Source organism: Hippocampus comes, unplaced genomic scaffold, assembly GCF_001891065.2.
Source record: "Hippocampus comes isolate QL1 unplaced genomic scaffold, H_comes_QL1_v1.1 scaffold135, whole genome shotgun sequence".
Lineage (NCBI taxonomy): Eukaryota > Metazoa > Chordata > Actinopteri > Syngnathiformes > Syngnathidae > Hippocampus > Hippocampus comes.
Window position 1 is genome coordinate 2,503,792 of NW_017805583.1, and position 24,287 is coordinate 2,528,078.

Consider the following 24,287-nt stretch of genomic DNA (forward strand, 5'->3'; position numbering starts at 1 on the left):
ATTAAATTTAGGTTGAACATGATTTGTAAATTGGGTGGCCCGGTGGTCGAGGGGTTATCGCGTCAGCCTCACAGTAAAAAGGTGCAGGGTTCGATTCCGGCTCTGGCCTTCCTGTGAGGAGTTTGCATGTTCTCCCCGTGACTGTGTGGATTTTCTCCGGGTACTCCGGTTTCATCCCACATTCCAAAAACATGCATGGCAGGTTGATGGAACACTTTCAATAGTCACTAGGTGTAAGAGTGAATGGTTGTCTCTATGTGCCCTTTTAAGGGCCATTCATGCTCATAATTCCCAGTGTTCCTAAATTAAAGGAAATCTGCAAGGAAAAGTCAGGGGAAAATATTTCCACTGAGATGTGAAAGACTTATTTCCAAATGCAGAAATCGGTTGATTTCAGTTGCCACTGCTGAGGATGGCTCAACGCGTTATGAGGTTTGGGGGTACTTTTTCCACACGAGGCAAGGTAGCGTTTTTTTTCTCCTTAATAAATACAATCACCAGGTATGCCGTATTTTATTTTTACTTGTCGGATATGTACATGTATTTGGTGATCTTAAACGTTGATCGTGAAGCGTGAAAATTATGGAAAAAACATCAGTACAGTATTTGAGAAGAGGGAAAATACCTATTTACAGCACGTTTTCCCCTTCCAAACAAAATTACGGCCAATAGAGGGCAATGAGAATTTGAAAACCCAGACAAACAGCCCTTAGAGGGAACAGAAGAAGAATATGAGCGACGGAAGCAGTCGTGCTGTTCGTCCGGTAGTCGCCCATGTGCTTGGGGATTGCTAGTAATCGCTGACGTACTGGGGAAGAAGACAGAAAATTTCTGTGTCGTCGACTGAGCTCTTTAAAAGCGTAGCGTAACATGAGGCCAGGTAAAGAAAATAACATTGCATTTTGGAACTTCTTTGTTCTTTCACTGCGTCATTGTTATCCGAATGCGCGAACCTACACGTGGCCCTGCTTCCTCGTCAACTTCATTAGGCGATACAAGCTCTCCATTAAACGTATCTGTAAATGTTCTTCTTTGTCAGATACGATGCACAATAGTCTAGAAATTGTATATGAATTGGTTACCGTGGGATAAATAACTAAGGTGATCCGCCATGATGCCTCAACTCACGTGTTGCACTTCTTCTCAACCCTGAACACCCAAATATCTAAACCACAATTTCAAGTATGCTGGCTGGGTGGATTTGTTTTTAAATAAATAAATCTACGTGTTAATCTCGCAAAGGTGAACAGTAATAATGATCGATGTAGTTTTCTTCGTAGATTGATTGAAATGCTTAGTACCATATTAAATCGCATTCAGAACTATTTGTTGCAAAACACACACCTGGTGTAAAAGTGCTTTTTGCTTGTTTTGTTCCGACTGCCGCGAGATATTCAAGTCAGCAGTTCGTGTAGATTTGCTTTAATTATTACATTTTAAAGTTAATATTTAGGGTTAAGTCGTGAATAAGGCGTGGTATGTTGATTATGGTATCTGCAACAAATATCCTCTTGTTGTTTGGCTACTGTTTATGCCCTTGATGTTGTGACCAGTCACAACCTTGATGTGTCAATTGCTGTTTATGTCTATGAGCTTTCTCGGTCAGAGTGACACCTCTCGTGTCTTCTACATTCAGCCCTAATTTCGTAGAAAAAAAATAGTTTTCAACTTATGTATCATTTCTGCTTCTGGGTCCAAATTCTGCTCCTCACATGACATGTAACCCCTTCTTTATGAGGAGAAGCATCTCCCATGGAACTCCTCATTTCCACAAACACTTGAGTCACAGTCAATTTTGTGCATTTTAGTCACCAACATAGTCTTAGTTTAATGTTTCAAATGCAATTTCTGTTATACCCATCGTATTTTCACTACTGTTTGCTACCATATATTGTACTTACCCAAAAACTTTTTAATCCAAAAGGACAAGGGAGCCTAAAATGTTTTGAATGATGTGCGATATTCTGTTGTTACCCTTTTTCTCTCAAATGTATATTAAATCAAATATTAAGCATTGGTAAATACACATTTCTGATACAATTACCACATTTTTACCAAATGTTACCTTTTTATACAGTGAATTGGGAATTTCTCCATTGCGAGACTAATGAAGGATTTCTTATCTTATAACCTTTTATTTTAGCAGCTGCAATATTTTGGTGCATATGCAGTTAAGTTAAAAAAATAAATTATATGGTCATGTGTAAATGTTAACTGTTTTGCAGTTTTGAAACATAACCCAAATTCAAATGTGTGATTTCTGATGATATTCCACTGTCTCCGCTCCTTGGACAGGGTTCAGTCCCCGAGGAGGTCGCGGCAGAGGAGGATTCGGTGACCGTGGAGGGCGAGGAGGATTTGGTGATCGTGGAGGCCGTGGCGGATTCAGAGGAAGAGGTAAGACTTGAGGAATTTAGGAGTACAACACTTTGGGAAATGGCCAGTTGTTTTTTTTTTTTTATCCTTTCAAATCAATTAAAAAGAATTGTGAATCCAGATTTTGAAGATTGTACAAACATTCTGATTATTGCATTACACTTTGAGATGAAATTTGTTTTTCTTAACCTTTTTTTAAAGGACACAGTGGAAATTCCAATTCAACTGAGATTGTCTCACAGCGGAACACTTTTGTGTATGTTTCTGTGCAATAGATGATTTGACAGGTTAAACTTGACGTCAGATGCAACTTTTGTTTCCCCAAGGTGGATTCAGATCTCCAGAGGGAGGAGGATTCAGGGGCCGTGGAGGAGGCAGAGGTACCCCAAGAGGAAGAGGCGGAAGGGGGGGTCGAGGAGGCTTTGGAGCTGGAAGAAAAGTTTTGGTGGAGCCACATAGACATGAAGGTTGTTCCTCCTGTTTTCTGTTTTTTTTTCTGTTTCCTCTTTTTTATTCTACATACACACATAAATACATAGCTGACTTTCAATGTTAATTTGTCTAATAACTTACAAACCTACTCAGTTCAGTCAGCAACATTGCTATTGACAGTGAGGTTTTTTTTAATCTCAATTAAAAGGGTAATACATCTGTTTATCGCAGTATAAAATCAATGTACAGTACTACCCCACTATTTAAGGATTATAAGGACAGAGCCGTGCTGTGTAACGTGTTTGACGCCCCCTAAAAATGTTGATTGTGTAATTGCCTATATTGATAGTTTCAATTGTAAATATGTCTCAATGATCTAAAAATTGTTAATCATTTCAAACATGTCTTGTATGACCCAAAAAACTACCTACAGATTATTTGATTGTAAAGACTATTGTAAATTCTTGCGTCCATGTAACTGCTTTGGATCTTAGGGTGTTGGGCGGCCCGGTGGACGAGTGATTAGCACGTCGGCCTCACTGCAAAGGTGCAGGGTTCGATTGCAGCTCTGGCCTTCCTGTGTAGAGTTTGCATGTTCTCATTGGAATTACAACAACACATTGATGATGTTAAATCTTGTTTGTCTCCTAAGGGGTGTTCATCTGCAGGGGCAAGGAGGATGCTCTGGTGACCAAGAACATGGTGGTAGGAGAATCTGTGTATGGAGAGAAGAGGATGAGTGTGGAGGTGAGTCTGAAGTGCATTTTTACCGTTGTTGTTGTTGCAGCAGCCTAATCTGTGTTGCTACTTCTGCATTATTTGTTTTTACTCTTCATCAGGAGGGAGAGACGAAGATTGAATACAGAGCATGGAATCCATTCCGTTCCAAGCTGGCAGCAGCCATCTTGGGAGGGGTTGACCAGATCCATATAAAACCTGGAGCGAAAGTAATGTACCTGGGGGCTGCCTCGGGTACAACAGTATCTCATGTCTCCGACATTGTTGGGCCGGTGAGTGTTGTCCCTCTGTCACATTGTCACAACGTACATGTCGAATTTTACTTCTTGCGACACACACATGTGACTGATGTCAAATGATTAATTGATTGTTCAACTCAGGGCTGCGGGGGAAATCATATGAGCTATTTTCATACGTACACATAGAATGATACATTATGTGTATATATAGATTGGTGATTTACCTGTCAATATTTATTGTTACACAATGGTTAAAAAAATACAAAAATAACTGATAAAGTGATTTGCCCCAAGTCTACACGTATCAATCACTCTATCTGTGTGGACCTGAATGACTTGAAAACAACGCAATCGGGCAGACAAATGGTGTTGACAGGTACACCATATGATTAACTGGAATGAAATAGGTCCATATTTTGCATTTTATGCAACACCGTTGATCGACTAATGCCATAAATGCATGATCTGTCAGGAACCGTACTGATGGGATACGTAAAATAAGACATTACAGTATACACAACCTCCTTCACTCCGCGGTCGTTCTGTGCTGCCATTGTATATGTGATGTATAGCACCACCTTGTGAGAGAGTATTGTTTTTTGTTTTTTTTTTCCCCCCCTCAAAACTTCCTGACTAATCCCAAAAACCCTGACCATAAATCTTAGCGATGTCAGACCTAATGTATGAAGCCGATTGCAACAATGCTTCAAACACGTATGTCCTTGCTATGATATGGCTGATGAGTTTTGCTCTGGACTGATTATGGTGGCTGACAAACTTGCGTGTCTATGCTTCAAAACCCCAAGCAATTAATTATTTAAATGAAATTTCCCCTCTGTGGCCCATTTTTTTCCCCCATTTCATATTTTGAATCTATGCCTAAAATTGACAGATAAAATATCAGGCATTTTTTGTTGGATTTAAAAATAAATTGTCCGTCACTTTTTCATTTTTGGATAGCAAACGATAGGCGTAATTCTCGGAAGGCCGATTTTATTTATTTCTTCCTCGCCAATTGTCCAGCTCAGATGGTTTCAGCTCAATTACTTGTTTTGCAGCTGGCTTTGCTTATCCTTGAATCATAAAGAAGGCAAGGGAGTTTATCTATTTTTATTTTTCTGAAATTGTGTGGTAGTCCAAAGAAGGCCCTGTTGCAAACTTTGTCGAGTCCGACCTCACATGATCTTTCTCATAAATGGGCAAAAAGTTACACACATTAAAATCTTGACTGAGAAGGATCATGTTCCATATCACTTCATGCAGATGTTGTTACGTATACACATGCAACATACTGTGTTGCAGGAGGGGCTGGTGTATGCTGTAGAGTTTTCTCACAGATCAGGTCGTGATCTCCTCAATGTGGCAAAGAAACGCACCAACATCATACCCATCATTGAAGATGCTCGTCACCCACACAAGTACAGAATGTTGGTTGGTAAGTCGACTCTGCTTAAGGAACAGCTCAAACCAATCAACTGTAATGTCTATGTCTGTAAATTGCGATTTCATTTATTTATTTCAATTTGAATAGAGCTTTTAAGATTTTATCAAGATTTTGTCGAATTCATATGATTTCTCTGTAAGATTGTGTTCTATGGATGTTCTTCCCCTATAAAGTGCTGCGAAAAAGCAGTTGCCACCCTCCCGGATTTCTGCGTTCTTTGCATAGTTATCACACACAAAGGTTTCTGTTCATCAAACCAATTGGAATATCACACAGAAACAAGCTGTTCGACCACTCCTGGAAATGTTTAGCACTGTTCCCAGTTATATCGATTTGTAGATAATGGCTCTCACAGTGATTTACTGAAGACCCGGAGTCATAGAAATGGCTTTATAACCTTTTCCAAACTGGTGGATTTCAATAACTTTTTATGCAAATTTCTTCTTTAATTTCTTTGGATCGTGGCATGATGCGTTTGTTTCTTGAGATCTTGTAGCCTACTTCACTTTGTCTGACAGATTCCATTTATGATTTCTTGATTCAACAAATGTGGCACTAGGGTGTTGCCTGGGAAATTGAACTCAGCGTTCCCAAAACTATCGTTAGTCACAGTAAATTAAATTGGCATTTAAAAACTGCATTTTGTATTTCCTTTGGACGGTCTGTATGATATTAAAAATGGTTTGATGAACAAAAGCCTTTGTATGTGATAAATACGCAAAAAAACAGAAATCAAAGAGGCAAATACTATTTCACAGCACTGTAGTGTTTTGGGATTTAAATTTTAATGTTGGATTTTTTTTTTTAATAATTAAATCCCTCTTGGTATGTGCACTTAAGTTGCCTACATACTGAAGCCTTGTTGGCAACAGGTTAGTTTTGGTAGACCTGTGCTAGAATAATGTATCATGGTGTCATCTGTGAGGATTCTAAAATTATGCACAATATCGGTGAGGGTGTGTAATACAGTATATGCTCTGTTTCTATTTAGGAATGGTGGATGTCATTTTCGCTGATGTTGCCCAGCCAGACCAGACTAGGATTGTTGCCTTGAATGCTCACAACTTCCTGAAGAATGGAGGACACTTTGTCATCTCCATAAAGGTACACTGATTACTATCTTAAGTTATTCTTCTTAACATTGAAGAGGTTATGTTGTTTGTCATGACATAGAAGATGGAAAAGAAAACATGTCTGTAGAAATTTGATAGTTTCATTTAAAGTTTAACTTAGCTAGAATTTTCAAACTATATTGACAGGTTGTATGACTTCTTGCTCACAATTAGTGACTAAATGTGGATGACACTGACACACTAAGCTTGAGGAAATATCCTGATATGAAAGTTGAAATGTCAGTTGAGGAGTAGACGCAAACTCGTTTTGGGTTTGAAGTTATCAAACACAATACAGCATAACACCAGTCTAATGCTTGGGCATCTTTCAACTTTATGTAAACAGGCGAACTGTATAGACTCGACTGCTGCACCAGAGGCTGTGTTTGCCTCAGAAGTAAAGAAGATGACAGCAGAGAATATGAAACCACAGGAGCAGCTCACGCTGGAGCCCTATGAAAGAGATCATGCTGTGGTAGTGGGCATTTATAGGTATGTGTCCTACTGGGTTTAACAGCTCCATCTGCTGGACCAACCTTAAAGCTGAAAGGTCTCATCAAATGTGTAGGTGAAAATACTGGATTTGCAAGTCTACAACTTGTGCTCTATCTGGTTTATTGGTATTCGTCTCTCAAATGGTAGATTTTTGCTCAGATTTCACCCCTTTCATATTTACTGTGTGTGTTTAGTAAGTTTGTAGAAATTGTTCTCGTAAGGTTTTAGTTGTATTACTTGATCTTGAATTCTCACAGCTGCTCGATTCCCATAGTTTCCCCCACCACCGCCACTTTCATGTCCGCATGCTTCCCTGAGTTACATCCGCCTTTCCTCTATTTAAGCAACGTGTCGGCACAACATCAATCAGTCAAGCGCAGCGCTCATCATAGTCACAAAACAGCATTCAGATTTTGGAACTCGGTGCATAGATAAGGCGCTCTGTCCATTTTGGAGAAAATTTAAGTCTTAACTGCGCCTCACGGTCGTGAAAATACGGTACCTGGATTTCTGCATAAATTGGCTATCAAATGTAATCAGAACTTCATCCCAGTCACAACAGAAAAGTCTAGTGTGCGCACACCAATACTACATAACTGTTTTCCACTAAAACGGTTCTTGTGTATTCATGGCAGTTTACTAATGCTATTAGAGCTGAACAGCTATTTGGAGATGGATCTCAAAATTGTTTCTAAACTGTCCAGTTTTAAATGATGCCTTTTTCCGTCCTTCCTCAGACCGCCACCAAAACAGAAGAAATGAGATGTTGACGGAACGCAGGAGCAGCTGTACCATGTACAATCTGTTTATTTACACTTTTCTGTCAGTTTTTTTTTTTTTTAATTAAACTTTTTATTGATTCCAGACGGAAAAGTATTGTGAGTGTATATATATCTATATCCATGGAGCACCATCAACTCCCAGCATCAAAACAAACATAACATCAAGCAATCACCCCGAAAAAAAGGGTGCACGTCAGTTTTGGGTGTTGTCTCTTCAGCTCATCACTGCACAACCACTCAACTTTCTATCAAGACCTGTGCTACAAAACATTTGGGGGCAGTACAGATCGGTGGTCCACTCTTGTAAAATTGTTCATCTAAATTGAACTGGTCAATTTCTGCTGTTTGGTGTTGAACAACTGCAGTGAGTCTAGCTTTGTCTCAACACATGATTCTGAAGTTGAAGGTTTTTTGTGACTAGTATTTTTTTTTGTATCATCTATGTTTTCTGAATATACTTTTTATTCTATTCATTTGCCTTCGTCCCTTGCTTCTGATCCTACAAAACACATATTTGGTACAGCACAGTATATACAAAGTTTATTGTACCAAGTTGTTGACTCTGGACCACTAAATGTGAGTATGGCAGATTGTGATGAAGCCCCTTCAAGTAACTTCATCAGACCAGTTAGGGTGGTGCAGTCATTACTGCCCATGTGGACACACAGGGTGACTAAATATTGAAGTTTCATAGCAAGTTAACATCAGTTGGCAAGTATTAAGTATTTTAAGGGGTGTGGGGTCTTGAAACAGTTACTTGCATAATTGTGTTTAGTTTGTCAATCTGATGAAAGCTACTTGTAAGACTGTTTAAGGACATATACTCTTTACACTGTAAATAAGACCCATTTTCATGTAGTTGTTGCTGTGGAGTTTTCCCCAATGCAAGCTAATATGGTGGTTCAGTCAGTGGAGGTACAGAAGACGTCCATCAAAATCGTCCCCCTAAAGTTCCTTGTCATCTCTGCAGAGCCATGACAACAAAATCGAAGCCCACAACGTCACTATTTTGGGACGGCATGACCTCTGACACTGAGGACTTGTTGATTGGTTTTAAATTGCAATTTGCAACATGAACTGAGAAGGCTTTTCATCGCTCCCAAACTTTTTCGAGCACTAGGATTGACCATGATATTTTTACGAACGGTTTTGTTAATGGGCTGAATTTACTGAACACCCGTTACGATCGAACACATTTCTTGGAATCTTGCAACTATGAGCCGTGGATTTGTTTTGGCAGCCATTTTGTGGGAATTTTCTCTGGAACGCGCGGGACCGTGCTTGCTTGGCATCGGGAATGCGCCCCCAATGCAGCCCCTCTCCTTCGACTGATATTAACATCACGGAGGGGCTGTCCAGCCCACAGCTAGCTTTAGCCTTGCCTACCAAAATTAAGGGAAGTTTTTTTCCTTAATCTTTGCTTTTATGGTCAATCAGTCTATTGGCTAACTCCTAAAGGCTAAAATGGGTTGTATAGGCTGGCTTCCACTTTAATTCCAATGTCAATGTTTTATTAGCTTGCGTGTCAGCTAATAGCTATCCAATGTTAGCCTTTCACATAACTTAAATAAGCTAACGGAGTCATGAACCAATTGGTTCTTACTCTTATCGAATAATGATTTAATCGTACGTGTTCACTGGAAAACCTTCCAAGGAGATTACATGGACAAACTGACAGGATAGGGTTCGAGGTGTCCGTGGTTGAGGCGGTGGGCTGCTCACCTCCCCTAAGGCACGGCTAAATGAGTTGCGCCGGTTAACAGCCCCCCTCCGACACGCTCCATTCGATCTCCAAAGAATAAGAATTAGCCGGAAATCAATATCCTCGGGATTTATCGTTAGTGTATTCTGTCGTGTATTGGGATTTCTCTGGCGGAAGACGGGCAACTGGGGAGGGGGACTCTGCTCTTGTGGACGGAGGGAGAGTGGGGTTCTGAACATGGCTGCTTCGCGGAACTTGGTTCGACACACCGCCTGAGGTAAGCAGTTGCCGGTCTTCGTTTTCTCTTGGTCACACACCTGCATGGAACATTGGCTGAGTGGCTCTTAAAAGCGTTTGAATATTTGTGCACGAGTCTTGACGATCAATGAGGGCTCATCAGCAATCGGTAGCATCATGTTACTGGTCCCTGTCAGCCGGCCTCTTGTCATCTCTGGCACTGATCATCGGAAGGGTCATGTTCACGACGGAATGGGCTGGATGTGATACAACAGATTGCTTCGGACAATAGAACTCGTTAACTACTCGGACTTGACAGTCTCATGTAACCACGGAACCAGAGACGCGTAATGTGATAAATGACTGTCACCCAGATTTCACGTCATGCGGTGTCCTCTAAGATTAGCTATATTAACGCCGCCTCCATGCCGTTAATTGTAAGACTTTCTCGCGGCTAACCTACTGGTGAGTGGACTGAGCGAGTGGTTATAGCCGCACATAGTCTGATTGAACCACCCGTGTGTGCGTTCAGGCAAGTTTCAGTCATAGTGATACTGCGACCTGCCTCAAGTTGCAACGCACGACACCAGGCGTGGAAGAGGTTGCCGGCAGAACAAATCGGAAGAGGAGATGTGAAATTGTGAATTTTAGCGTCGTGGGATGGCTAAAATTGGTGGTTCTGTGCTTAAGATAGCAAAAAGGATTGATTTGGTATTTTGGCGCTTCTTGATGTGTCACGTATGAGCCACACAGCTCCCCGGCTGTCCTCTGTACATTCCGCAGCATTTCATCTGCTATGGCAGCTAATTGCTAGTTGCTAGCCTAGCAACCGCATCAGCTCCAGCCCCTACCCTGCCCTGGAGTAGAGCCGGGAGATGGTTACTCCATGTACTTGTTGGAAGGCTGCTTGTATTGGCCATTCCTGATGCTCACTGAGATTTCTGAACATAGATTATTGCACAGCGCAAGATGCTGCAACGCATATTCGTTTGGGTATTCTCAGCTAACCCAGTTTCTACTTAACAGGTTTGCCTTGCTGTCGGCTTCTTGGTTCATCCCGTTTTATTTTATTGCACTGTTTGCCAAGGGGAGTGAAGGATTCATTCTGATCGACGTGCAGATTATTTCCAAGTTGCATGCTACACAAAGAAACAGACTACACTCCACAGATGGGAGAGCTGTCAATAGTGATCTAACTGTGTTCACTGGGTTTGGTGCCTTGCTCACAGACACATTGACACTTCAGGAAGCTGACTAGCAACAGCTCTTTGTAATTGGCCATAATTTTGGGGATTTGAACTTTTCAAATCACATCCAAAGATGTGCTTTCTCTAAATTCTCTAAGTATAAGTCGAGTGTCATTGGACCGTTAGTCCAATTCATAGTCGTATTTGTCAATCGCCTAGTAATGTAATCATTATAATGTACTCATAAACACTAATCAACATGTTCAGTGAAATAGCTGATATTTTGAGCAAAACATCTTAATGCAACCTAACAGGATGAATCGTGGGTTTTTGTTTCGGCCAGACTCTTACTGCAGAGTCAGTTTTAGATTCTCCACACTCTGCTTTAATATTACACACCATCTTGAGTTTGTCTTTTGACAACAAACCATCATTTAACTCGATTACTGACATGACATGAATTACACTGTGCACAGTGGAACCTTTTAGGTCAAACATGATCCACAATCAAATCAACGTGATTTGTTCCAGGGTCAGACTGGTGCTATAATAACATTTTAGTTTCAGGATGTTTTTAGGGCATTTTTATCATGTATGATAATTGCCATACAGTTTATAAAAACATCTACTGGTAATGTTAATCAACATCCAAACCAAAACTGTGACAATGAGGACATTCGAAGTGGCATGTGTCACATGTGCGCCTCATACATCTCTTTTTAATGTTTGGCACACAAATGAAAAAATAAGATAACACTGTTTAAAAAAACAAAAATCAGTTTTGGTCATCTTAGACAAAATTATTCTAACATTGAATGCTAATACACTAATTTCGTTCCCTGCTGGTGTGTATTTTATTTTCTCATGTTTTTCTTTTAACTAGTTGTATTCTTTCTTTGGAGTAAAACCCTATTTGTACTTTGAACAGTGTCTTACCAGTTTGGGATGACTGTTCTTGGGATTGATATGTTTCAATTGGCAAAAGTAGACTCAACAATTAAAATGTATTATTTCTAGTATCTGATCAGCCAGAGTTCCAAATGGTGTTGAGCCGATAATTGGTTGAGCAGGTATATTATTGTTGTGCCATTCTTATGTGTGGATACACAAACTGTAAAAGACAAAACATACACCCACGCAGGCGAATGTTTGCTTTGCTTTACTCCTCAGTCTCCACTTTGCTGCAGTGGTTTGTTTTTTAGTTGCCTTTTTCTGCTCTCAAATAAAAGGAGTCACATGCCAAGAAATAAATACAGGACCATAGTAGTTCACTGTTGTTGTTCTTTGTTTGCTTGTTATATTTACTTTCATTTTAAAACAGCTGTCGCATGTGTCTATGATAGAATAAGGTGAACATTTTCAATTTACACAAAAGTAAAACTTAAAATAAAAAAATAGTTTGCGGGGCTAACTTTGTGCTAAGATCAAATGATACAAATATTGTTATTTGCATGTATTAAAAAAAAACATCACCAAGAAACAGTTGTAGTACTGTATACAGTGAACCCTTGTTTATCGCAGGCGTTGCATTCCAAAAAGAACTCGTGATAGGTGAAATCCGTGAAGTAGTCAGCTTTATTTTTATTTTTTTACAATTATTAGACAATACTGTACTATAGAATAACACAATTTAAAAAAAATGAAAATCTGAACATTTTTGTACAAATAACTATGATCGTTTTTAGAAATACTTTAAAATAATACAGTGGTGCCTCTACTTACGAACGTCTCTTCATATGAAATTTTCAAGTTATGAAACGTCTCAACAGGAAAATACTGCCTCTTGTTATGAAAGAAATTTAAAGACACGAAAGGTAAAACTACAGAATGGCCTGATACTCGAAGCTCCGAGTTTCCTGAACGCAACATACTTATAGCTGCTCTGCCTTTGGCTATTACCGAGCATCATCCTGGCATCCCATTGGCTAAGAGGGACTTCTACCGAATGTGTCCATGTGTGTAGATAGATATGTGTTTATGCAGCGTCCTCGTCATTTGCCCCTCAGGCCATGAGGTGTTCCGACAGTTTTACGTAAATGTGAATCGCCTAGAAAAAGTGTTCACCAGTCGGGTGATCGCTCAGTATGCTGATGTTTTTGAAAGATTGTTAAAAGCTGACAAAAGCAAACGTCTTTGGATCAGTTCTTTCCAAAACGCCAGGCAAAAACCACTTCTAAGAGAGAACATGAACTAAAGATGGCAAAAAACGATGAGGACGCGGTTAAAAGTTAAATAACCATCATTTTTTATTCTTTACTCTTATTTGTTTTTTACATTATGCACAACTCTCATTTATTGTGCAATAATCTAATTGTAACATGTATTTGCTACATATTTTGATGCATTTTTATGCTTTAGGAATAATTTTTGTCTGAATTTTAGTGGAGTTGGAACGAATTAGGGCATTTACATGGAAAACGTGTCTCTACTTACAAAATTTTCCAGTTAAGAAATTTCTTCCAGAACCAATTAATTTCATAAGTAGAGGTACCACTGTAATTTTAAGAGTCAATATGAGGTTGGACACATTGTGACTCACACGTATTTCACAATTCCTCTGACTCTGCCTCTTCGTCCTGACTTCGCTCCACTGTAGCGTCTTTTTTGACTGTAGGCTTTGGTGCCAGTGTCTTTTACTGAGAAAACAACATAGCTATGGGTAATTGTTGGGATACATTTCTGATTATTATTATTATTATTATTATTATTATTATTATTATATATCCATCCATCCATTTTCTGATCCACGTATCCTCACAAGGGCCGCGGGGGGTGCTGGAGCCATCTTCGGGCAGTAGGCAGTGGACACCCTCAACCGGTTGCCAGCCAATCGCAGGGCACACAGAGACAAACAACCATCCGCCCTCACATTCACTTAGGGACAAGTTCAAGTGTTCAGTCAGCCTACCATGCATGTTTTTGGAATGTGGGAGGAAACCGGAGTACCCAGAGAAAACCCACGCAGGCCCGGGGAGAACATGCAAACTCCACACAGGGAGGCCGTAGCTGGAATTCAAGCCGGTACCTCTGCACTGTGAGGTTGACGCACTAACCACTGGGCCACCGGGCCGCTCATTATTATTATTATTATTATTGTTCTCAGTCAAAGTTTTTTTTTTTTATCTGCAATTTACCAATGGCACTGAATGGGAATCTGGAGTGCCAGGAGAAGCATTTTAAAACGGTACACGTGTACGTACGATAGTTTCTGCACTTAGCACGCTGCATCCCATGCCTCCGCGTCAGGTCTCTACTAAGGTAGGCAGTGATTTCCTTTTCACAAACTCTTGTGAGTTTGTCTACTTTGTTTTTCTTTTTTGTTCATGTTAGGGGCCGTTAGGGCTGTTGCTCATCATGGCGCGTGCGTGTGCGTGTGTGTGCGTGCGTGCGTGCGTGCGTGCGTGCGTGTGTGTGTGTGTGTGTATGCGCGCGAGTATACATGCGGTAACGGGTCAATCATGGGTGGTTCATTGCTTGTAAAATAGATATTCATAAAATGTTGGTCACCACTGCTATACAGAGAAGAGACGTAGGGGACTGTTGACATTGGTCTACAGTCCCTAAGCCAATCACCATGCAGAACACAATGCACTGTCAAAACAAATAAACAAAAAGCATAAAAAAAAAAACTGCACACAAAAAAAAAAATCTATGAAACAGCGAAGCCGTGAAAGGTGAACTGCGTTATAGCGAGAGTTCACCGTATACATTTTGCACATGATTTACGACTGTAAATAAAACAATGATCCACTTTTCACCATTTGCATTTTGTAGGGCGCTTTCTCATTGATTCTGACTTGAGGGGATGACAAAAACTGATTTAAATTGGGAAATTATATCTATCGATCTATCGATCTATCTATCTATACACACACACACATACATATGTTACCCATCATTACATTTTAAATGTACCATCCTTGAATTGTATCACACCCAGTATATCAACATACATATTGAATTGTCTTGAATGAGATTAACTTGACTAGTTTGGGTTTTGGAGAACTTTTACATGTAGCTACATATTATTAAACATGCTGAACACTACAGCCGTAACATATCGAATCCCTCTGAATCGAACCAAATCTAATTGTTACACTTGAGAATGTACCTTTCATGAATCATATCGTAGCTCATGTATTCAGATACCTATCGAATCTTCTTTTATTGGCTAGATGCACATCCCTAATTCTATCAAAAGTTTTCAGATTTCGAAATATTAATTAACCCAATGTTGACACAAAATAGGAGGTAGCTTATACAATCATTTGTGAATGAGGCATCAGTGGGATTTGCCCCAGCTGCACCAGTTAGCTCTGTGAACCACTACCCTACCAATGCCTGCCCCATTATGTAATGTTTGTTTTCCTGTGCACCAAGTCACCCACTAAGTCACCATCTAATATTGGTCACGACTGCTTTGCACAGTTGTACTTCTTCCCATCACAGGAGATGCTCCCTTAAAATGTGCCAGTATTGTACAGTCATGCCCCAACTATTTATGAATTATCGCGTGGCCGATTTTTTTTTTCTTGCATTGCATTGTTGGCTAAAAGTTTACTTTAGAGTGAGCCTCAGATATACAGCATCTTGAGTGAAGTGGGAGAAAAAAGGAGAGGGACACTCACAATGGACTTTTATCTGTTTATTGAATGGACAACCAAGTCCGCTCCTCAAGAGACCCTATCGTGTCTGTTTTATGTAGTTATTTATGTAGTTTCCCTCCATCAACACACCTGATTCGAATGATCAGCTCACCAGCAAGCTTTCCTTCCAGAAGCTTGATAATGGTCCTTATCATTTGAATCGGATGTGTTGGAAGATGGAAACATGTAAAACACGTTGGATAGGGTCTCTTGAAGCACCACTGGTGTCAAAGATTTTTATCGTAGCTGAATGTGGTGTAAAAATTATATTTTGTATTATTATATTAGAACATTTGGTATTTATTCAAACTCAACAGATTGCAGATTGCCACATGTATACAAATTAAATATTGAAAAGAAAAAATATTAAGGCACTACATTTGAGTGCAAAACCAAGACACAGATATAAACTCAAATATAAAAAGAAAAAAAAGGAAACTCTGGCCACTTAGTTTGAGTAATTCTCTGTATTTGTATATGATTTCACAGTCAACAGAGATTTTGTCCAACTCTCCAACACTCAAACATTCAGTAAGAACAAACACGGTTAACTATATTCATTTATTGCGATACTTTATGTTCACATCGTTCATTCCCTGGGAGGAAAATACTTTTTTTCATGCAATTAGGCCAGGACAAGCACTTGAAATAGGCCTAAAAGTTTTTACCAGCTTATATGACTGAAATGTCTGGATGGAAGCTCATGTGCTCATACTTTTATGACTGAATATACTGAGTCAATGTAAGTACATTTGGAGGTACACACCCTTACTCCTCTCTTTCTGTGGAACTGAAATTCACACATCACCAGAACTAACACAAAACACAGCCAACACGTAAAAACAAGTAAAAAGCAAGGTTTGGGTGATCTTAATTCACTTACTTGGTTTCATGCCTTTTACTTCGCCATTGCTTCACGTGTCTCTCATGCACTGATTTGCATTTGCTGTCTATCAGTCAGTCAGAATCATTGTCACCAACACTACTTTGCATAAATGAGCCACCAATGGAGATTGGTGGCTCATTTATTCACATGATATCTAAAAATCACCATGGCAGGTTAATGGAACACACTACATTGTTCCCAGGTATGATTGTGAGCGCGAATGGTTGTTCGTAAACAAGGTCTCGTCCAAAAATTTGAATATCATGAAAAAGTTGATTTATTTCAGGAAGACTATTCAAAAAGTAAAACTTGTATAATGCATACATTCATTCAATAGACTTATACATGTCAAGTATTTTCATTTTAATTTAGATGATTATTTTTAAAAACTAATAACAAAAACCAAATTCACTATCTCAGAAAATTTGAATAATACTTAAGACTATACAAAGAAAGGAGTTTAAGAAATGTTGGCCAACCAAAAAGTATATAACATGAAAAGTATGCACATGCTCAGCATAGTTGTAGCTCCTTTTGCCTGAATTACTGAAGCAATGCAACGTGGCATGGAGTCGATCAGTGTGTGGCACTGCTCAGGTGTTATGAGAGCCCAGGTTGCTCTGATAGTGGCTTTCAGCTCTTCTGCTTTGCCATGTCTGGCGTATCGCATCCTCCTCTTCGCAATACCCCATAGATTATCTATGGGGTTATGGTTAGGCGAATTTGCTGGCCAGTCAAGAACAGGAATACCATGGTCCTTACACCAGGTCCTGATCGCTTTGCCACTGTACGCAGGTGCCAAATCCTGTTGGAAAATGAAATCTGCACCTCCATGAAACTGGTCAGCAGCAGGAAGCATGAAGTGCTCTAAAATTTCCTGGTAGACGGCTGCGTTGACCTTGGACTTCAGGAAAACACAAAGGACCAACACCAGCAGATGATATGGCACGCCAAACCATGACTGACTGTGGAAAAATTAACACTGAACCTCAAGCAATGTGGAGGCACTGCTCAGGTGTTATGAGAGCCCAGGTTGCTCTGATAGTGGCTTTCAGCTCTTCTGCTTTGCCATGTCTGGCGTATCGCATCCTCCTCTTCGCAATACCCCATAGATTATCTATGGGGTTATGGTTAGGCGAATTTGCTGGCCAGTCAAGAACAGGAATACCATGGTCCTTACACCAGGTCCTGATCGCTTTGCCACTGTACGCAGGTGCCAAATCCTGTTGGAAAATGAAATCTGCACCTCCATGAAACTGGTCAGCAGCAGGAAGCATGAAGTGCTCTAAAATTTCCTGGTAGACGGCTGCGTTGACCTTGGACTTCAGGAAAACACAAAGGACCAACACCAGCAGATGATATGGCACGCCAAACCATGACTGACTGTGGAAAAATTAACACTGAACCTCAAGCAATGTGGAGTCTGTGACTCCCTTCGCTTCCTCCAGACTATGGGACCCTGCCTTCCAAAAGAAATGCAAAATTAGCTTTCATCAGAGAACATGACTTTGCACCACTCAGCAGCAGTCCAGTCCTTTTTGTTGTCAGGCCCAGGCGAGACGCTTCTGACGCTGTTTGTTGTTTAAGAGTGGCTTGACACAAGGAATGCGACAGCTGAAACCCATGTCTCGCATACGTCTGTGCTTGGTGAATCCTGAAGCTCTGACTCCAGCTGCAGTCCACTCTTTGTTAATCTTCCCCACATTTTTGAATCATTTTGTATCACGATCTTCTCCAGGGCGCGGTTGTCCCTATTGCTTGTACACTTTTTCTACCACATCTTTTCCTTCCTTTCGCCCGTCAATTAATGTGCTTGGACACAGAGGTCGGTGAACAACTAGCCTCTTTTGCAATGACCTTATGTGTCTTGCCCTCCTTTGTGCAAGGTGTCAATGATGGTCTTTCGGACAACTGTCAGGTCAGCAGTCTTCCCCATGATTGTGTCACCTACAGAACTAGACTGAGAGACCATTTCAAGGCCTTTGCAGGTGTTTTGAGATAATTGGCTGATTGAAAGTGTCACCACATGTCTTCAATACTGACCCCTTTCACAATTTTCAAATTTTATGAGATAGAGAATCTAAAAAAAAAAAAAAACTTTTTCAGAAAGAATCATATAAATTTAAATGTATTAACACTTCAAAATGTATCAGTCTGTGTGGAAGGAATGTACGCATTACACAAGTTTCATTTTTTGAGTAGTATTACTGAAACAAGTAAACTTTTTCATTGTGTTCTACTTTTTTGACAAGCACCTGTATGTGTGCTTTGCAATTGGCTGGCAACCAGTTTGGGGTGTACCCGAAGACAACTGGGATAGGCTCCAGCATGCCTCCGACCCTCTTTGAGGATAAGTGATTCAGTTAATGGATGGATGAAAATGAAAACTTATGTTTTTGTTTTGTTTTTTGTGAGTGTGTGAAAGCTTTGTGTGCAGATATGATTGGTTTTAGGTAATGAGTGAGATTCTGTTCCATATGATAAATTGGATTTACAGACTCAATATGATCTGTGGGTTTACCACATGGTCGTACTTGGTACAGGCAAGACTGACCGGTTCCATCTACATAAGAAAACAAAGTAGCGTGTTTCATTTCTTATGAAGGCCTAGTCCAACTTGTATTGGTCTCAAGATGAAGTGAACCACATAAGCATCCAACCTTGTCAACTACTTTGTCACGTGCTTCTTTTTCACATGTGGTCAGCTTCTCATCTTGCATTACTTCACTTCATTTGACTCACTGCAAGTCTGTCAATCTGTCTTCCTGAGGTGGTAATTTGGGCAAGTGGGATGTTTCATGGAGCCCCTCCACCTGTCCTTAATGGGACTCTATTTGTGGGTCTCCCACTGAACAAGTTTCTCGCCTGGCAACAGGGGAGTCTCTCTCTCTCTCTCTCTCTCTCTCTCTCTCTCTCTCTCTCTCTCTCTCTCTCTCGGCATTTGTCTCTCAGTATTTTGAGTCTGTGTCAGCAAAAGATGAAAATATTTAGGTTTGTTGTACACGGCTGTCGACAAAGTTTTACATGTTTCAAAAACAATGTCAAATTTGAAGAAACGTGCATCGCAGTAAGATACATTCAAGCTTACAGACAAGGTCCAACCAGGCTGAGCGTAGCAGAGTTGCGAATAATGTAGGAGAAGGTACCCAAATTCAATAGTTACAGTGCCTTGTGAAAGCATTCGACCTCCTTGAACTTTTTGACCTTTTGCCACATTTTAGGCTTCAAACATAATGATATAACATTGGATTTTTTTCTGTGAAGAATCATCACAAAGTGGGACAATTGTGAAGTAAATACTTTATAGAACCAACTTTTGCTGCAATTACAATTTTTGTGGTGTATGTCTCGATCAGTTTTGCACATTTGGAGATTGGATTTTTGCCCATTCTTTCTTGTATTTACCTGAAGAGCTTTTGTGGTCAGGAGTTTTCAGATCTTTCCACAGATTCTCAATTGGATTCAGGTCTAGACTTTGACTTGGCCATTCTGACACTTGTATATGCTTAGTTTTGAAACATTCCATTGTAGATTTTAGGATCATTGTATTGTTGGAAGGTAAAGCTCTGTCCTATACTCAGGTCTTTTGGAGGCTCCAACAGGTTTTCTTCTAAAATGGCCCTGTATTTGGTTCCATTCATCTTCCCATCAACTCGAACTATCTTCCCATTCCCTACTGAAGCAGCCCCAGACCCATGATGCTGCCACCACCATGTTGGACACTAGGCATGGTGTTTGCAGAGTGATGTGCTGTGTTACCTTTCCGCCAAGGTTTTGCATTTAGGCCAAAAAGTTCAATTTTGGTCTCATCTGACAAGAGCACCTTCTTCCACATTTGTTGTGTCTCAGAGGTGGCTTGGCAAATTTCAAATCGGACTTTTTATGATTGTCTTTGAGTAATGGCCTTCTTCTTGGCACTCTTCCACAAAGGCCAGATTTGTGCAGTGTATGACTAATAGTTGTCCGACGGACAGATTTCCCCACTTTAGCTGTACATCTCTGCTAGGTATGATCCGGTCTGATCCAGTGGATCTGTGTCGAGTCTGTTCCAGCCAAAAGACCTCGATGGTTATTTAATTCTTTTTATTAGAACCAGTCTGATCCAATTCATATGCCCATATCATATGTACTCACTTTCACTATGTGCAACATGCTATGGCCAAGATGAGCTGTCGCCGTGGTTGACATGGATCTGTGTTTTCATCACATGAGCAGTTTACTGAATATGATGTTTTTAGATGTATCAGTATCAAGCAAATTACATCCAATTATTATCAACACATTTTAGAGTGACAAAAAGAATCAGATTGGTATCGCATCAATATTGGCCAATCCTCCAGGCTGCAGTATTGGTAATGGTATCAGATATCAAAAAGTGGTATTGAGCCATCCCTTATCCCTTCAGTTCATCCAGAGTGATCATGGGCATCTTGGCTGCATCTCTAATCAGCACTGTCCTTGTTTGAAAGTTTAGAGGGACTTTATACGTTTGCAGTGGTCTGATACTCTCCATTTTAATATGATCGATTGAACAGTGTTCCGACAGATGTTTCAAGCTTTTTGAATGAATCTTTTCATATCGTAATCCTGCTTTTAACTTCTCCACAACTTTTTTCCGGACCTGCCTGGTGTGTTCCTTGACTTTCATAATGCTCTTTTCTCCCCACTATTCTTTTAATAGACCTCTGAGACCATCAGAGCTGGTGCATTTATACTGATACTATATTACACACAGGTGTACTCTATCATCATCATCAGTCATTTAGGTCACTATAGGATCATTCCGAATTCATCACGGAACTTGTGCAGTGAGTTGGGTGCACTGACATTAAAGGGCCAAATAATATCTTTCTAAAAAAGTTTTAATGTGTGAATTTCATTCCACTTCACAATTGGTGTTGATTCTTCACAAAAAATAGCCATTTTATACCTTTATGTTTGAAGCCTGAAATGTGGGCAAAAGTTCAAAAGGGGCCAAATACTTTGGCAAGCGCTGTATATTTCTTAACAATCAACATAGAACACTACTGTTAAAATGCACTTCCAATTAATTATTAGCAAAACCGGTTGTCATTTTGATGTCAAGCGGATTTGTCAGAATCTGCTGAATAGAACAAACAACTTGTAATCTAATTTAGTTACCTTTATACTCAAGTAAGCAGGAAAGTTATTAAGTTACTTATTAATATTAGCAATATTTTTTTAACTTGCAATTGTGCAATTATGGGAAAAATGCTGTTTTTAGCATTTCGCTTACATGTTATCAATACATTTGGACATACTGTACAAATATGTTCCAACGAGTTTGCCATTTAAAAATGTTTACTCCACATTGGCAGTTCCACGCTTCCATACTAACATGCTTGTGGTGTGTATCATACTTTTATTGAAAAAAAAAACCTCTCAAGTAATGAAAATTTGAAAGAAAAAAAAAACCCTCAACCCCCCACCCCAACTTCATATTGCTCAAGCACCCCATAGGAGAGAAAAAATCCTGGCACCATGCCTGCCACCCGCAACTCTAATGAGCACAAAATGGATGGACGGATGGATGCTTCTCTGCTTGTCGTTCCTCGTTCAGCCACCCAACAAGCTGTTCTGATGAATTACTCTAACCTGTGGCCACTTCATTCTGAGGCTTGAGACTTTATCATGTTTACCTTGCAAGGAATATATAGTTGGTTTGGCCCTCCTTTTGCCCTCAGAGCTCATTCAGTTTTTTTGTGCAATTGAGTCAACAAGGCAAAATATTAAACACAATAATAGAACCTTTATCACTATGTTCACATGGTACAATCACAATGGCACTAAGGGTGCTTGAAGCTAGAATAGCCTTTCTCTGTTTTCAATCCGTTAATTGGTTTTAAAAACTATTCAATGGTTACTTCCCAAAGTACAAAAATGCATCACAAAAACTGTGAGTTACTCTTCTCTTATTGGTCACAAGAAATAAGAACAGAAGGTTTTCTGTACAAGCCAGTGAGTAAAATAAAATTAATAAACACAAAAGAGAGAAAAGCATATTGTCTTGTTTAATCATTTTCTCCATGTGTAGATATGCTATATTGTTATAATTAGGAAATACAAAATTATAAGCAGTCATTAAAATGCCATCTTTACACTTGAAAAATAGTTAAGTTAGTTGGTCAGTAGTGAATCATGAAGATGGGTTTAAAATAGTCCGTACGTTTCCCAAATACATTAAAAAAATGTTCTGATTTACATTTACATATAGAATGTGATCAAACATTTCAGACTGCTGAGATTAATTGGTAGTTTTATGTGGACACATTTACATTTTTAGAGTAATGTGCTGATTTGTTTTATTTGGCTAAGAATACATCTCTGAAAAGTAGGCCAATGGGTTATAATATATTGACTGGTGGGATGACAAGTGCTGCTAACTAAAGCCAGTTTTCTGCATTAGCTAACCACATTTTTTCCATTATTTGAAAAAAGTTGTTCAAATGTATAATTCACAATTCAATAGGTAAATGTATAAAATGCTAAACAAATGCATAAGACAACCTGTTATAAAAAAATGAGAAAAGACTATCTTGCATAATGAAGTGCGTTAATGCAGACGCTTTCAAAGTCATTGAATTGTCAACTTTCACCATTTTGAGCAGATATTATTAATTTCAGTCTAAATTCAGCTTTTTGTACCCAAATTTGAGCGGGCTCATTGTGCTCCTCTGAACAGCATAACATTCAGACACTAAAACACATTTTTTATGCCGGAATTGTAAAAGTAAAAGTTCTTTGTAACTTTATATAATTTCTAACATGACATCTTCGTGAAGAATTGGTAATTAGCTTTACATTATTTATTTATTTTTTGTCTTTGTGTGCGGGAGTGGTGGGAACGACAACATTTCAAAATCCATGTATCGTGGTACTAGTTCTATTTTAGCATTAAATTAGAATTTTGGTCAAATACCTTCAATATTGTATATTATGTACAATAACAGAAACAAAGGTTTGCTCAGAAAAAAAATGAATAAGACATGTTGCTGTGAAATAGCTGTACCTTGGGTGGTGATGTAATAAATGTTAATCACTGTATCGTACTGACAGTATGCATTTATTCTAAAATGATCATTCTAATATAATTAGTAAATTGTGTTGTACATTTAACTATCATTATTGACTTGCTGATTGTTGTTGATGCATAGGTACAGAGCACCTCAAAAAATGTTGCTAATGCATCCAAAGCAGAAACCCCTGAGGCCTTTAACTCGTCCTATATTTGATTCCTCAATGCCTGTGTCATACTTCCTTGGTTTTGTTTTTGTCTCTCTGGCACCGCCAAGTGCTGAGAAAGAGGATGATATATCCGCGTGTAAAGTGCTCCTCCATTCCCACTCTGAAAGCACCCTGCAGTAGCAGCATGGTAATTCCGCTCCTCTATCTTTCCTCTGCATCGTGTTTACCTAGCAACAAGCATCACCCGCTGCTGGCCATCCCATTGGTCATTTGAAAACGCACCAGGGACCAATGGCAGAGCTGTTGCCATGGTACAGTGTATGGTTGCCGGGTGGAAATTTGCTGCAAGGCACGTGAGTGTCAGAGTCTGCTTGCCTCCTCACAGTACTGTTGTAATCTGTGCTGTCTGACCGTTAGTACAGCTGAAAGTGATTTAGAGGAAGCCACTCAGTATCTCAGAGAAGGAAAATATACATTCTTCATATTCATATATGTAGCTATATTATACAGATTATATTATAACAGCCCCCACCCTTCTCCCCAATATCATTTCAGCTGCAGTACACTGAAATAAGATATCCTTTATTTGTCCCACACTGGGGAAATTTACAATATAGTACAAATACAAGTACAATACAAAATAGTAAAAACAACCATTAATACTGCAATGTCCATATTTTAATCTGCTGTTTTCTTAATCACTAGGACTGTAGTTTTAGATTGCATTAATTTTTTTTTCAAGCTATGAGCATCGTCTTGAGTAATCTAAATTGTTTTGATATGCAGTTTTATATATATATATATA

The 24,287-nt window shown here is 39.5% G+C and overlaps 2 protein-coding genes across 2 annotated transcripts in view; both read left to right on the top strand.

Moving 5' to 3' along the window:
- The first annotated feature begins 743 nt into the window (after positions 1-743).
- On the top strand, positions 744-8,089 carry fbl (fibrillarin). Its single transcript, XM_019879962.1, has 9 exons — positions 744-880; positions 2,296-2,397; positions 2,703-2,843; positions 3,461-3,555; positions 3,648-3,818; positions 5,088-5,220; positions 6,221-6,333; positions 6,688-6,833; positions 7,574-8,089. Exons 1-9 carry the CDS (start codon positions 871-873, stop codon positions 7,596-7,598), a joined length of 936 nt encoding a protein of 311 aa, XP_019735521.1. The 5' UTR covers positions 744-870; the 3' UTR covers positions 7,599-8,089.
- Positions 8,090-8,700: 611 nt separating this feature from the next.
- The window catches only part of dyrk1b (dual-specificity tyrosine-(Y)-phosphorylation regulated kinase 1B), a 52,448-nt gene continuing 36,861 nt past the window's right edge, over positions 8,701-24,287 (top strand). Inside the window, exon 1 of the mRNA XM_019879954.1 lies at positions 8,701-9,597. The gene's annotated coding sequence lies outside the window, so the exon portion shown is untranslated. The remainder of the gene's footprint in view (positions 9,598-24,287) is intronic.